The sequence below is a fragment of the Callorhinus ursinus genome, unplaced genomic scaffold (assembly GCF_003265705.2).
Source record: "Callorhinus ursinus isolate GAN/ISIS: 27379988/994484 unplaced genomic scaffold, GSC_fseal_2.0 scaffold9, whole genome shotgun sequence".
Lineage (NCBI taxonomy): Eukaryota > Metazoa > Chordata > Mammalia > Carnivora > Otariidae > Callorhinus > Callorhinus ursinus.
The window spans coordinates 29,472,881-29,484,883 of record NW_027397071.1 but is presented as its reverse complement, the minus strand read 5'-3'; the positions used below and the strand labels follow the sequence as shown (position 1 = coordinate 29,484,883).

Sequence of the window (12,003 nt, the reverse complement as noted above, 5' to 3'; positions counted from 1 at the left end):
AACAAATGAATGAATTGTGGAATAAACAAACTCAGTTATTCTAAAGATGTAGCAAAGAAAAAAAGGTTTTATAATGTCTCCCCAGAGTCTCTCAAAAACAAGCTACTCAGAAGATTGTCATTTGTGGTTTTGGCCGTTCTTTTCTTGGTCACAGGCAACATTCAGATGAATGCCCCAAGAAAATCCGTGGGCAGGAGTGAGGAGGAGCCAAAGTGGGGCTTTAGCCGAGTAAGTTCAGGAGGCTCCTTTTCCGTGCTAGGAGTTCCAGCCGGCCCCCATCCTGACGTGTTTCCACCATGCAAGATTACTGACCTGCATGCTGTCAAAGTGGAAGAGGAGGTGACTCTATTTTGGACAGCACCTGGAGAAGACTATGATCAAGGCCATGGTAGGTTTCTTGCTTCACTACCTGTGTTTCTACAAGGTGGCATTTCCAATAATTATGTCAGGGGTTAGCTAGGTGAAAATAGCTTTGGGGGCTTTGAGCTGACAAAGCTGCAGAGGATTGTTATGAAAAGCTTTGAGTTGTTGATGGGGCCTTATATGCTGGAGGTAGGAATGGGAGCTTGTCAGCTCCCCCAGAATTGAGAAGGCCCTGGTAAACAAACTGACACTGATCATCTAGAAATCTTGATTGGAAACATAAATACCATATGCAAGAGTAGTCTAGTCTACAGAAGGGTTCTGCATTACAGAGCATGGGCTTCCAAATACTAGAGGTATTTAGTTTTCTGAAGATTAGATAGTGGATAGTGAATTCAAAGATTTACAAGTCAGGGTTAGGGGAATAATTCCCATAAGTCATGCAAAACTTGGTGCATTTTCCACCCCGGCTTGTGGCCATCACTTTCCTTAGGGAGACTAGACCCAGTTTCATTATGTGGGCTTCCTTATCCTTGTGTGGGTGGACACTGATGAAGTTCTTTCTTAACCTTCCCTTTTCTAAGGCCTACACCAGGTTCAGGGTTCCAGCACCATTTCTTGATCCCTGTAGCAACTCAACAAAATAATTTTTCTCAGAGAATAACTTTTCTAACATCTTTGCCATCACCAAAACATGGTTATCATTGGTTATACATTAAATAACTTATTTCCTGTTATCCTGATTAAGATGCCTGTAGAAACCAACCTTCTCTACTGAAAGCTTATTTTGTCAATATTGGTCAATAACAATGACCACCTTGGGACTTTGCCAGTCTTGCTTCCAACCTAGGTCATCTTTATTTGGCTTATAATTCTCTATCCATTTACTACATTCACCAGAAAGCATCTCAATTACAAATAATTTTGTGCTGCTGAGGAACATCAGTATTGTCGCTTTGTCTTCCAGTTCTTTTATCAAACTCTATCCTTTTTTTTCCTTTAAATTTTTTTATTGTAATGTTAATCACCATACATTACATCATTAGTTTTTTTTAAAGAGTAAGTCAAATTTTTTTTTTTAAGATTTTATTTATTTATTTGACAGAAAGAGAAAGAGTGAGAGCAGAAACAGAAGCAGGGGGAGAAGGAGAGGGAGAAGCAGGCTCTCCACTGAGCAGGGAGCCCACTGCGGGGCTCGATCCCAGGACCCTGGGATCATGACCTGAGTTGAAAGCAGACGCTTAATGACTGAGCCACCCAGGCGCCCCTCATCATTAGTTTTTGATGTAGTGTTCCATGATTCATTGGTTGTGGATAACACCCAGTGCTCCATGCAGAACGTGACCTCTTTAATACCCATCACCAGGCTAACCAATTCCCCCACCCCCTTCCCTCTAGAACCCTCAGCTTGTTTTTCAGAGTCCATCATCTCTCATGGCTCATCTCCCCCTCCGATTTATCCCCCTTCATTCTTCCCCTCCTGCTATATTCTTTTTTTTTCTTAACATATATTGCATTATTTGTTTCAGAGGTACAAATCTGTGATTCAACAGTCTTGCACAATTCACAGTGCTCACCATAGCACATACCCTCCCCAATGTCAATCACCCAGCCACCCCATCCCTCCCACCCCCACCATTCCAGCAACCCTCAGTTTGTTTTGTAAAATTAAGAATTCCTCATATCAGTGAGGTCATATGATACATGTCTTTCTCTGATTGACTTATTTCACTCAGCATAACACCCTCCAGTTCCATCCATGTCATTGCAAAAGGTAAGATCTCATTCCTTTTGATGGCTGCATAATATTCCATTGTGTATATATATCACTTCTTCTTTATCCATTCATCTGTCAATGGACATCTTGGCTCTTGCCACAGTTTGGCTATTGTGGACATTGCTGCTATAAACATTGGGGTGCACGTACCCCTTCGGATCCCTACATTTGTATCTTTGTGGTAAATACCCAGTAGTGCAATTGCTGGATTGTATGGTAGCTCTATTTTCAACTGTTTGAGGAACCTCCATACTGTTTTCCAGAGGGGTTGCACCAACTTGCATTCCCACCAACAGTGTAGGAGGGTTCCCCTTTCTCCACATCCCTACCAACATCTGTCGTTTCCTGACTTGTTAATTTTAGCCATTCTGACTGGTGTGAGGTGGTATCTCATTGAGGTTTTGATTTGGATTTCCCTGATGCCGAGCGATGTTGAGCACTTTTTCATGTGTCTGTTGGCCATTTGGATGTCTTCTTTGGAAAAATGTCTGTTCATGTCTTCTGCCCATTTCTTGATTGGATTATTTGTTCTTTGGGTGTTGAGTTTGATAAGTTCTTTATAGATTTTGGATACTAGCCCTTTATCTGATATGTTATTTGCAAATATCTTCTCCCATTCTGTCGGTTGTTTTTTTGTTTTGTTGACGGTTTCTTTTGCTGTGCAAAAGCTTTTTATCTTGATGAAATCCCAAGAGTTCATTTTTGCCCTTGCTTCCCTTGCCTTTGGCGATGTTTCTAGGAAAATGTTGCTGCGGCTGAGGTCGAAGAGGTTGCTGCCTGTCTTCTCCTCTAGGATTTTGATGGACTCCTATCTCACATTGAGGTCTTTCAACAATTTTGAGTCTATTTTTGTGTGTGGTGTAAGGAAATGGTCCAGTTTCATTCTTCTGCACGTGGCTGTCCAATTTTCCCAACACCATTTGTTGAAGAAACTGTCTTTTTTCCATTGGACATTCTTTCCTGCTTTGTCAAAGATTAGTTGACCATAGAATTGAGGGTCCATTTCTGGGCTCTCGATTCTGTTCCGTTGATCTATGTGTCTGTTTTTGTGCCAGTACCATACTGTCTTGGTGATGACAGCTTTGTAATAGAGCTGGAAGTCCGGAATTGCGATGCCGCCAGCTTTGCTTTTCTTTTTCAACATTCCTCTGGCTATTCGGGGTCTTTTCTGGTTCCATACAAATTTTAGGATTATTTGTTCCATTTCTTTGAAAAAAGTGGATGGTATTTTGATGGGGATTGCATTGAATGTGTAGATTGCTCTAGGTAGCATTGACATCTTCACAATGTTTGTTCTTCCAATCCATGAGCATGGAACGTTTTTCCATTTCTTTGTGTCTTCCTCAACTTCTTTCATGAGTATTTTATAGTTTTCTGAGTACAGATCCTTTGCCTCTTTAGTTAGATTTATTCCTAGGTATCTTAGGGTTTTGGGTGGAATTGTAAATGGGATTGACTCCTTAATTTCTCTCTCTTCTGTCTTGTTGTTGGTGTAGAGGAATGCCACTGATTTCTGTGCATTGATTTTATATCCTGCCACGTGACTGAATTCCTGTATGAGTTCTAGCAGTTTTGGGGTGGAGTCTTTTGGGTTTTCCACATAAAGTATCATATCATCTGCAAAGAGTGAGAGTTTGACTTCCTCTTTGCCAATTTGGATGCCTTTGATTTCTTTTTGTTGTCTGATTGCTGTGGCTAGGACTTCTAATACTATGTTGAATAGCAGTGGTGATAGTGGACATCCCTGCCGCGTTCCTGACTTTAGGGGGAAAGCTCTCAGCTTTTCCCCATTTGGAATGATATTCGCTGTAGGTTTTTCATAGATGGCTTTTATGATATTGAGGTATGTACCCTCTATGCCTATACTCTGAAGAGTTTTGATCAAGAAAGGATGCAGTACTTTGTCAAATGCTTTTTCTGCATCTGTTGAGAGGATCATATGATTCTTGTTCTTTCTTTTGTTAATGTATTGTATCACGTTGATTGATTTGCGGATGTTAAACCAACCTTGCAGCCCAGGGATAAATCCCACTTGGTCATGGTGAATAATCCTTTTAATGTACTGTTGGATCCTATTGGCTAGTATTTTGGTGAGAATTTTTGCATCCATGTTCATCAAGGATATTGGTCTGTAATTCTTTTTGATGGGGTCTTTGGTTTTGGGATCAAGGTAATGGTGGCCTCATAAAATGAATTTGGAAGTTTTCCTTCCATTTCTATTTTTTGGAACAGTTTAGGGAGAATAGGTATTAATTCTTCTTGAAATGTTTGGTAGAATTCCCCTGGGAAGCCATCTGGCCCTGGGCTTTTGTTTGTTGGGAGATTTTTGATGACTGCTTCAATTTCCTTAGTGGTTATAGGTCCGTTCAGGTTTTCTGTTTCTTCCTGGTTCACATTTGGTAGTTGATACATCGCTAGGAATGCATCCATTTCTTCCAGGTTATCTAATTTGCTGGCATAGAGTTGCTCATAATATGTGCTTATAATTGTTTGTATGTCTTTGGTGTTGGTTGTGATCTCTCCTCTTTCACTCATGATTTTGTTGATTTGGGTCATTTCTCTTTTCTTTTTGATCAGTCTGGCCAGGGGTTTATCAATCTTGTTAATTCTTTCAAAGAACCAGCTCCTAGTTTCATTGATCTGTTCTGTTCTTTTGGTTTCTATTTCATTGGTTTCTGCTCTGATCTTTATTATTTCTCTTCTCCTGCTGGGTTTAGACTTTATTTGCTGTTTTTTCTCTAGCTCCTTTACGTATAGGGTTAGGTTGTATATTTGAGACCTTTCTTGGTTCTTGAGAAAGGCTTGTATTGCTATATACTTTCCTCTTAGGACTGCCTTTGCTGCATCCCAAAGATTTTGAACAGCTGTTTTCCTTTTCATTTGTTTCCATGAATTTTTTTAATTCTTCTTTAATTTCCTGGTTGACCCATTCATTCTTTAATAGGATGCTCTCTAGCCTCCGTATATTTGAGTTCTTTCCGATTTTCCTCTTGTGATTGAGTTCTAGTTTCAAAGCATTGTGGTCTGAAAATATGCAGGGAATAATCCCAATCTTTTGGTACTGGTTGAGACCTGATTTGTGACCTAGGATGTGATCTATTCTGGAGAATGTTCCATGGGCACTAGAGAAGAATGTGTATTCCATTGCTTTGAGATGGAATGTTCTGAATATGTCTGTGAAGTCCATTTGGTCCAGTGTTTCATTTAAAGTCTTTATTTCCTTGTTGATCTTTTGCTTAGATGATCTGTCCATTTCAGTCAGGGGGTTGTTAAAGTCCCCCACTATTATTTGTATTGTTGTCAATGTGTTTCTTTGCTTTTGTTATTAATTGCCTTATATACTTGGCTGCTCCCATGTTCGGGGCATAGATGTTTACAATTGTTAGATCTTCTTGCTGGATAGACCTTTTAAGTAGGATACAGTGTCCTTCCTCATCTCTTATTACAGTCTTTGTTTTAAAATCTAATTTGTCTGATATAAGGATTGCCACCCCAGCTTTCTTTTGGTGTCCATCAGCATGGTAAATGGTTTTCCACCCCCTCACTTTCAATGTGGGGGTGTCTTTGGGTCTAAAATGAGTCTCTTGCCGACAGCATATCGATGGGTCTTGTTTTTTAATCCAATCTGATAGCCTGTGTCTTTGTTTGGGGCATTTAGCCCATTGACATTCAGGGTAACTATTGAAAGATATGAATTTAGTGCCATTGTATTGCCTGTAAGGTGACTGTTACTGTATATTGTCTGTGTTCCTTTCTGATCTATGCTGCTTTTAGGCTCTCTCTTTGCTTAGAGGACCCCTTTCAATATTTCTTATAGGGCTGGTTTCGTGTTTGCAAATTCCTTTAGTTTTTGTTTGTCCTGGAAGCTTTTAATCTCTCCTTCTATTTTCAATGACAGCCTAGCTGGATATAGTATTCTTGGCTGCATATTTTTCTCATTTAGTGCTCTGAAGATATCATGCCAGTCCTTTGTGACCTGCCAGGTCTCTGTGGATAGGTCTGTTGCCAATCTAATGTTTCTACTGTTATAGTTACAGATCTCTTCTCCCGAGCTGCTTTCAGGATTTTCTCTTTGTCTCTGAGACTTGTAAGTTTTACTATTAGATGTCAGGGTGTTGACCTATTTTTATTGATTTTGAGAGGGGTTCTCTGTGCCTCCTGGATTTTGATGCCCGTTTCCTTCCCCACATTAGGGAAGTTCTCTGCTATAATTTGCTCCAATATACCTTCTGCCCCTCTCTCTCTTTCTTCTTCTTCTGGGATCCCAATTATTCTAATGTTGTTTCATCTTATCATATCGCTTATCTCTCGAATTCTGCCCTCGTGATCCAGTAGTTGTTTATCTCTCTTTTTCTCAGCTTCTTTATTTTCATTTGGTCTTCTATATCACTGATTCTCTCTTCTGCCTTATAAATCTCTTCTGATTTATCCTAACAGTTAGTGCCCCCATTTTTATTGCACCTCATTAATAGCCTTTTTGATTTTGATTTGGTTAAACTTTAGTTCTTTTATTTCTCCAGGAACGGTTTCTCTAATCACTTCCATGCTTTTTTCAAGCCCAGCTAGTATCTTTAAAGTCATGATTCTGAACTCTACGTCCAACATCGTACTAATGTCTGTATTGAGTAGGTCCCTGGCAGATGGTACTACCTCTTGTTCTTTTTGCTGAGATGATTTTTTTCATCTTGTCATTTTGTCCAGAGGAGAATAGACGAATGAGAGAACAAAATGCTAACAGGTTAATGACGTCTCCAGCAAATATACTCTATACAAATCAGAAAAGACCTGAAACCAGGGGAAAAGAAAGGGAAAGAAAGAAAAAAGAAAGAGGAAAAAAAAAAGATAAAAACAAACAAAAACAGAACAAAACAAAGAAAACAGAATATGATCAAATATGATCAGGCTGGTGCATAGATCAGTGCCACACACTAGATTTTGGGTGTATTTTAGTCTGTTAGAAGAAAGTGCCTCCTAAAATTTTAAGGAAAGAAAGACATATATGTACAAAATAAGGGTTGATACAATGAGGGGATGGAAGATGACTGTAAAGATGAAAATTATAAAAACTTTTAAAAAAGGAATTGATAAGAAGGTGTTTGAAAAAAGAAAGAAGAGGATAAAAAAAAGAAAGGATAAAAAAGGGGGAGAGAATGTGATCAGGCAGGAGACTAGAACAAAGCCATACACTAGAGATTTAGGGTATATTTTGATCTGTTAGAAGAAACTGTATCTCAAAATTTTAAAGAGAGAACAACTTATATATATATATATATGCCAAAAATAAGGGTAACTACTATGAAGGGATAGAGTATGACTCTAAAAATGAAAAATAAAAAAATTCTTTTTAAAAAATGGATTGATAAGAGATGTTGGTTGAAAAAAGGAAAAAGAAAAATTCAAAAAGAAAAGACAGTTAAAAAAATTAACTTTGAAAGACTAATGAATCATGGGAAAAAAGCCATGAAATCTATGCACAGTATTCCCCTAGTGCAGAGTTCTCCTTGATCGGTAAACTTGGTCTTGGCTGGCTGTTCGTGCTGATCTTCTTGGGGAGGGGCCTGTTGCCGTGGTTCCCAAATGTCTTTGCCGGAGGTGGAATTGCGCCGCCCTTTTCGGTCCGGGCTAAGCAATCTGCTCGAGTTTGCTCTCAGGAGCTTTTGTTCCCTGCAAGCTTTCCTACAGCTTTGGAGGAGGAGAGTGAAAATGATGGCCTCCCAATCTCCGTCCAGGAGAAGCTGAGAACTCGGGGCCCAGCTCCTCAGTAGGCCCCCAGAGAAAAGCAGCCCGTCACTCCCGCCTCCCCAGTCTCCGGCCGCACTCCGTGCTCACCCGGCCTGTGACCGAGCGTTTCTATCTCTGGCACCCGACCCCGTGTGGAGTCTCCAAACCCAGCAGATCCCTGCGGTGCGCTCCCGCGCCGCTCCTCCCCGGGAAGGAAGGGGAGTCTCCCCGGATCTGCCGCTTGTTGGGTCCCTGCTGGAGGAGCCGTGGCCCGACTGTGCCGCGGATCACAGTTCATGGCAACCCCGAGCTGAGAGCCTGCGCCTCGGCTCCGTCTCTGCAGCCGCTTCCCCGCTCCGATACCCGGGAGCTCTGCCGCACTCAGGCACCTCCGGTCTTTCTGTGACCCCGACGGTCCTGAGACCACACTGTTCCGCGAGGATTCCACCCCCCGCTTAGCCACTGGAGCGATGTCCCTCCGTGGAGTCGACTTCTCAAAGTTCAGATTTTGTGCTCCGCGGCTCTATCACTTGCCAGAAGCGGCCGACGGAGGCCCCCTCCCCCGCCGTCTATCCTCCCAAATATCGCCTCGGATTCACTTCTCCGCATGTCCTACCTTCTAGAAAGTGGTCGCTTTTCTGTTCAGAGAGTTGTTGCTATTCTTTTCTTCGATCTCCTGTTGAGTTCGTAGGTGTTCAGAATGGTTTGATCCCTATCCAGCTGAATTCCTGAGACCAGACAAAATCCAGGTCTCCTACCCCTCCGCCATCTTGCTCCCTTCTAAAATCTATCCCTTCTTGTCAGAGAAGAAGTGAAATACTTCACACTCTGAATTAAGGATTCTCCTGATTTAAAGATTTGAGATGTGCAATGATTAAAACTCTGGGATGGAGATGTCCTTTGTATAAAGGAAAAAACTGTAACTTACATGTCAGGAAAAAATTGTTCCCACTCTGGCTTTAAGTCCAGCTGTTTGACCTTTGGCCAGTTGCTTAGCTTCCATTGGCCTCCATTTCCTTATATGGAAAATAGGACTACAAATATTTATTTCATAAGGTATCGTAAAGAAATGAAGTGACATATATTAAATCAGAGAGGGAAGAAAAAGTATTCCAAGTTTCCTGGGCTACTGGTTTGTGTTGTTACTGCCTTCTCTAGCTTTTTATTTAAGAGTTAAGGAGCCACAAATTCTCCCATCTGTATTTAAAGGTAAGAGTGGTGCCACCTAGTGGCGCCTAGTGAGAACTGTGTTCTCACTTCCTCAGTGCCTCAGAAGCACCCAGTGTGCTGAAAGAGACAAATGACAGCTCAGGTTCCCATTACTACTGGAAAACTATTCCTTTGAAGAACCCTAGGAATTTCAACTACACTGCTGAAGTATAAGAGTAGAAAGAAAGTATGCAGTGTTAGTGGTTATTAATAGCTTGAAAAGAAGAGATACAACCATATGGGACTTTAGAATTGGTATCACAGACGGCCTTAATCAAGGGAATAGAGACATCTTCATGCAACTTCACTGATAAGAGGAAAGATTGAAGTAGATCTGGCTTGTTATAATATCAAAACCATAAACTACAAAAGATAAGTGGAGAGGATGCCTGGATGTGTATTAAGTTTCTGAAATTATTGTTATAACTGATTTGATGACTCAGCAATGGCAAAATTGACCAATTAGTCATGAATAGACCAACTAGCAAATAGGTACCTGTTTAACCCATAAACATGTGCTTTCAGTGCCTATTTTTTCCCCACAAATTATTGTCTAAAAGGCGTTGTCCTCACCTCTATGGCCAGAGTTAAAAATAATGGGGGCATGTCTCTGGCTTTACAATTATTAAAAATGTGACTATTCTTAAGAACCTTGTTAGCAATAAGTGAATATCTCATATATGGACAAGCATATCAGTATTTATCCAGATGGCAGCTCTTTACTATACACAATATCCTAGAAAAGATGACCAATTATGTGGAATAAACAAAATATTATCAGATCACCATTATGTATACAGGCTAGGCATTACGGAAATGGGTTACTTCCTTGGGTTTTCATTAAAATTCTGGGGTAAAATAATTGCTAAAGCTGAGTACCAAGCATGTTCTGCATCTCCTTTGTATTTTTTTTTTTAGAAATTAGGGACACTTGGGTGGCTCAGTCTGTTAAGCGTCCACCTTCGGCTCAGGTCATGATCCCAGGGTCCTGGGATGGAGCCCCGCATTGGGCTCCTTGCTCAGCAGGGAGCCTGCTTCTCCCTCTGCCTGCACTCCCCCTGTTTGTGCTCTCTCTCTCTTTCTCTGTCTCTCTGACAAATAAATAAATAAAATATTTTTAAAAAGAAATTAAAGTGAAAATATATTTACTAAGCTACCATTAATGCCCAGCACAGCACTAAACATTATATAAGCATAATTTAAGATGGTCATTGCACTCCAAGAATTTATAATTGCATACTGAGTAAAAAAGGCATAAAATGGTCAAAACCCACAGTTTAACACAATGCCATTCGTATGGTTTGGAAGCCACAGAAATTAAAAGGGTGTAGAGATCAGTGTGTGGGGGAGCAGAGAAGTCAGGTTCTTACAGCAGGGGCCTGGGCAGAGCCTTTGGAGGGGGGCCAGACTCCAAAAAGCACCAATATTGTACCTCCTTCCCTGCACTGACTACCTTCCTCACGTGCCGAACAGCCTGACTTTCACACTCTTCCTCTGACATCGTTTCATCATGTTCTTATACAACCATTGTGACAACTTACTATCTTTAAAAGTTGTTGAAAATGTGCTGCTTCTGAAGAAGCTGTTCAGTGACAGAACTGTTCTTCTCATGACCCCCTCCTCTAACCCTCAGTTATACTATAAAGCTGGAAGAACACTGTTTTAAATAATCAATTGCCTTTTTGATAAATTTTAAAGAGAAAAAAATGACCCTTTTTTGTAACCCATATAGTCACCATTTCTAGTCTTCTTCCTTCCTGTAGTTCTGAATTTTTATCTATCATCATTTACCTTGTAGCTCAGGTCTTCAGGTGAAATTCTCTCAGGATTCAATTATGTGAAAATGTGTTCATTTCACCCTAAGTTTTAAAGTACATTTTCACTAGATATAAAATTCCAGGGCAATAGATTTTTCTTTCAGTATTTTAAATATGTTATTTCATTATCTTATGGTCCCAATTTTTTTTCTGATGAGAAGTCAGCTATCATTCTTACTATTATTCTCCAAAGTATAGAGTGTCTTTCTTTCCCTTTGGCTGATTTAAATTGTTTTATCTTTGGTGTTCAACAAATTGACCGTGATGTGCCTAAGAGTGGTTTTCCTGATACATATTCTGTTTGTGGATTGCTGAGTTTCCTGGATCTGTATTCTTTTTTACCAGACTTGGAATATTTCCAGCTAATATGTCTTCAAAAAATTTCTATTCTGTTCTTTTTCTTCTTTTCTTCCTGGCTAATATTGATATGATATGATATGATTATATTACATATTACATTATACATTATATTATACCCACTTACACTAAATGGATATGTCAGTATATCAGAAAGATCACTGAAATTCTGTTCAATTTTTCTCTTTTGTCCTGAGTGCTACAGTTTGATTTTTATGGACTTGTCTTCAAGCTTATTGATTTTTTTCTTCTGTTGTGTCCAATCTGCTATTAATCTTCTCAAATGAATTTTTTATTCTGTTTTTTTGCAATTCTAGAATTTTTATTTTCTTCTTTTTTTAAGTTTCCATGTCTCTCCTCAAATTCCCATCTCTTCATTCACTATATACAACTTATCCTGTTGACTTTTAACATATGCATTGTGGTTATTTTATTTTATTTTTTTAAGATTTTATTTACTTATTTGACAGAGAAAGAGAGAGAGAGAGCACAAGCAGCTGGAGCGATAAGCAGAGAAAGAGGGAGAAGCAGTCTCCCTGCCTGATGTGGGGCTTAATCCCAGGAACCTGGGATCATGACCTCAGCTGAAGGCAGACACTTAATCAACTGTGCTACTCAGGCACTCCTCATCATGGTTATTTTAAAGTCTTTGGCTATTAATTTCAAATCTCAGTCATTTGTGACTCATTTTATTTCCTGATATTTTTCTTGACTATATATTACATTTTCTACTTCTCTGCATGTCTAGGGATTTTTTTT

The 12,003-nt window shown here is 39.8% G+C and overlaps 1 protein-coding gene across 4 annotated transcripts in view; it reads left to right on the top strand.

Moving 5' to 3' along the window:
• The window catches only part of CLCA2 (chloride channel accessory 2), a 43,701-nt gene that overhangs the window by 28,947 nt on the left and 2,751 nt on the right, over window positions 1-12,003 (top strand). For 3 of the 4 annotated variants that reach the window (XM_073896380.1, XM_025872118.2, XM_025872117.2), the window contains one exon: window positions 155-388. In XM_073896380.1, the coding sequence (XP_073752481.1) occupies window positions 155-388 (234 nt within the window). The remainder of the gene's footprint in view (window positions 1-154; window positions 389-12,003) is intronic. The other variant, XM_073896379.1, reaches the window with a different exon arrangement.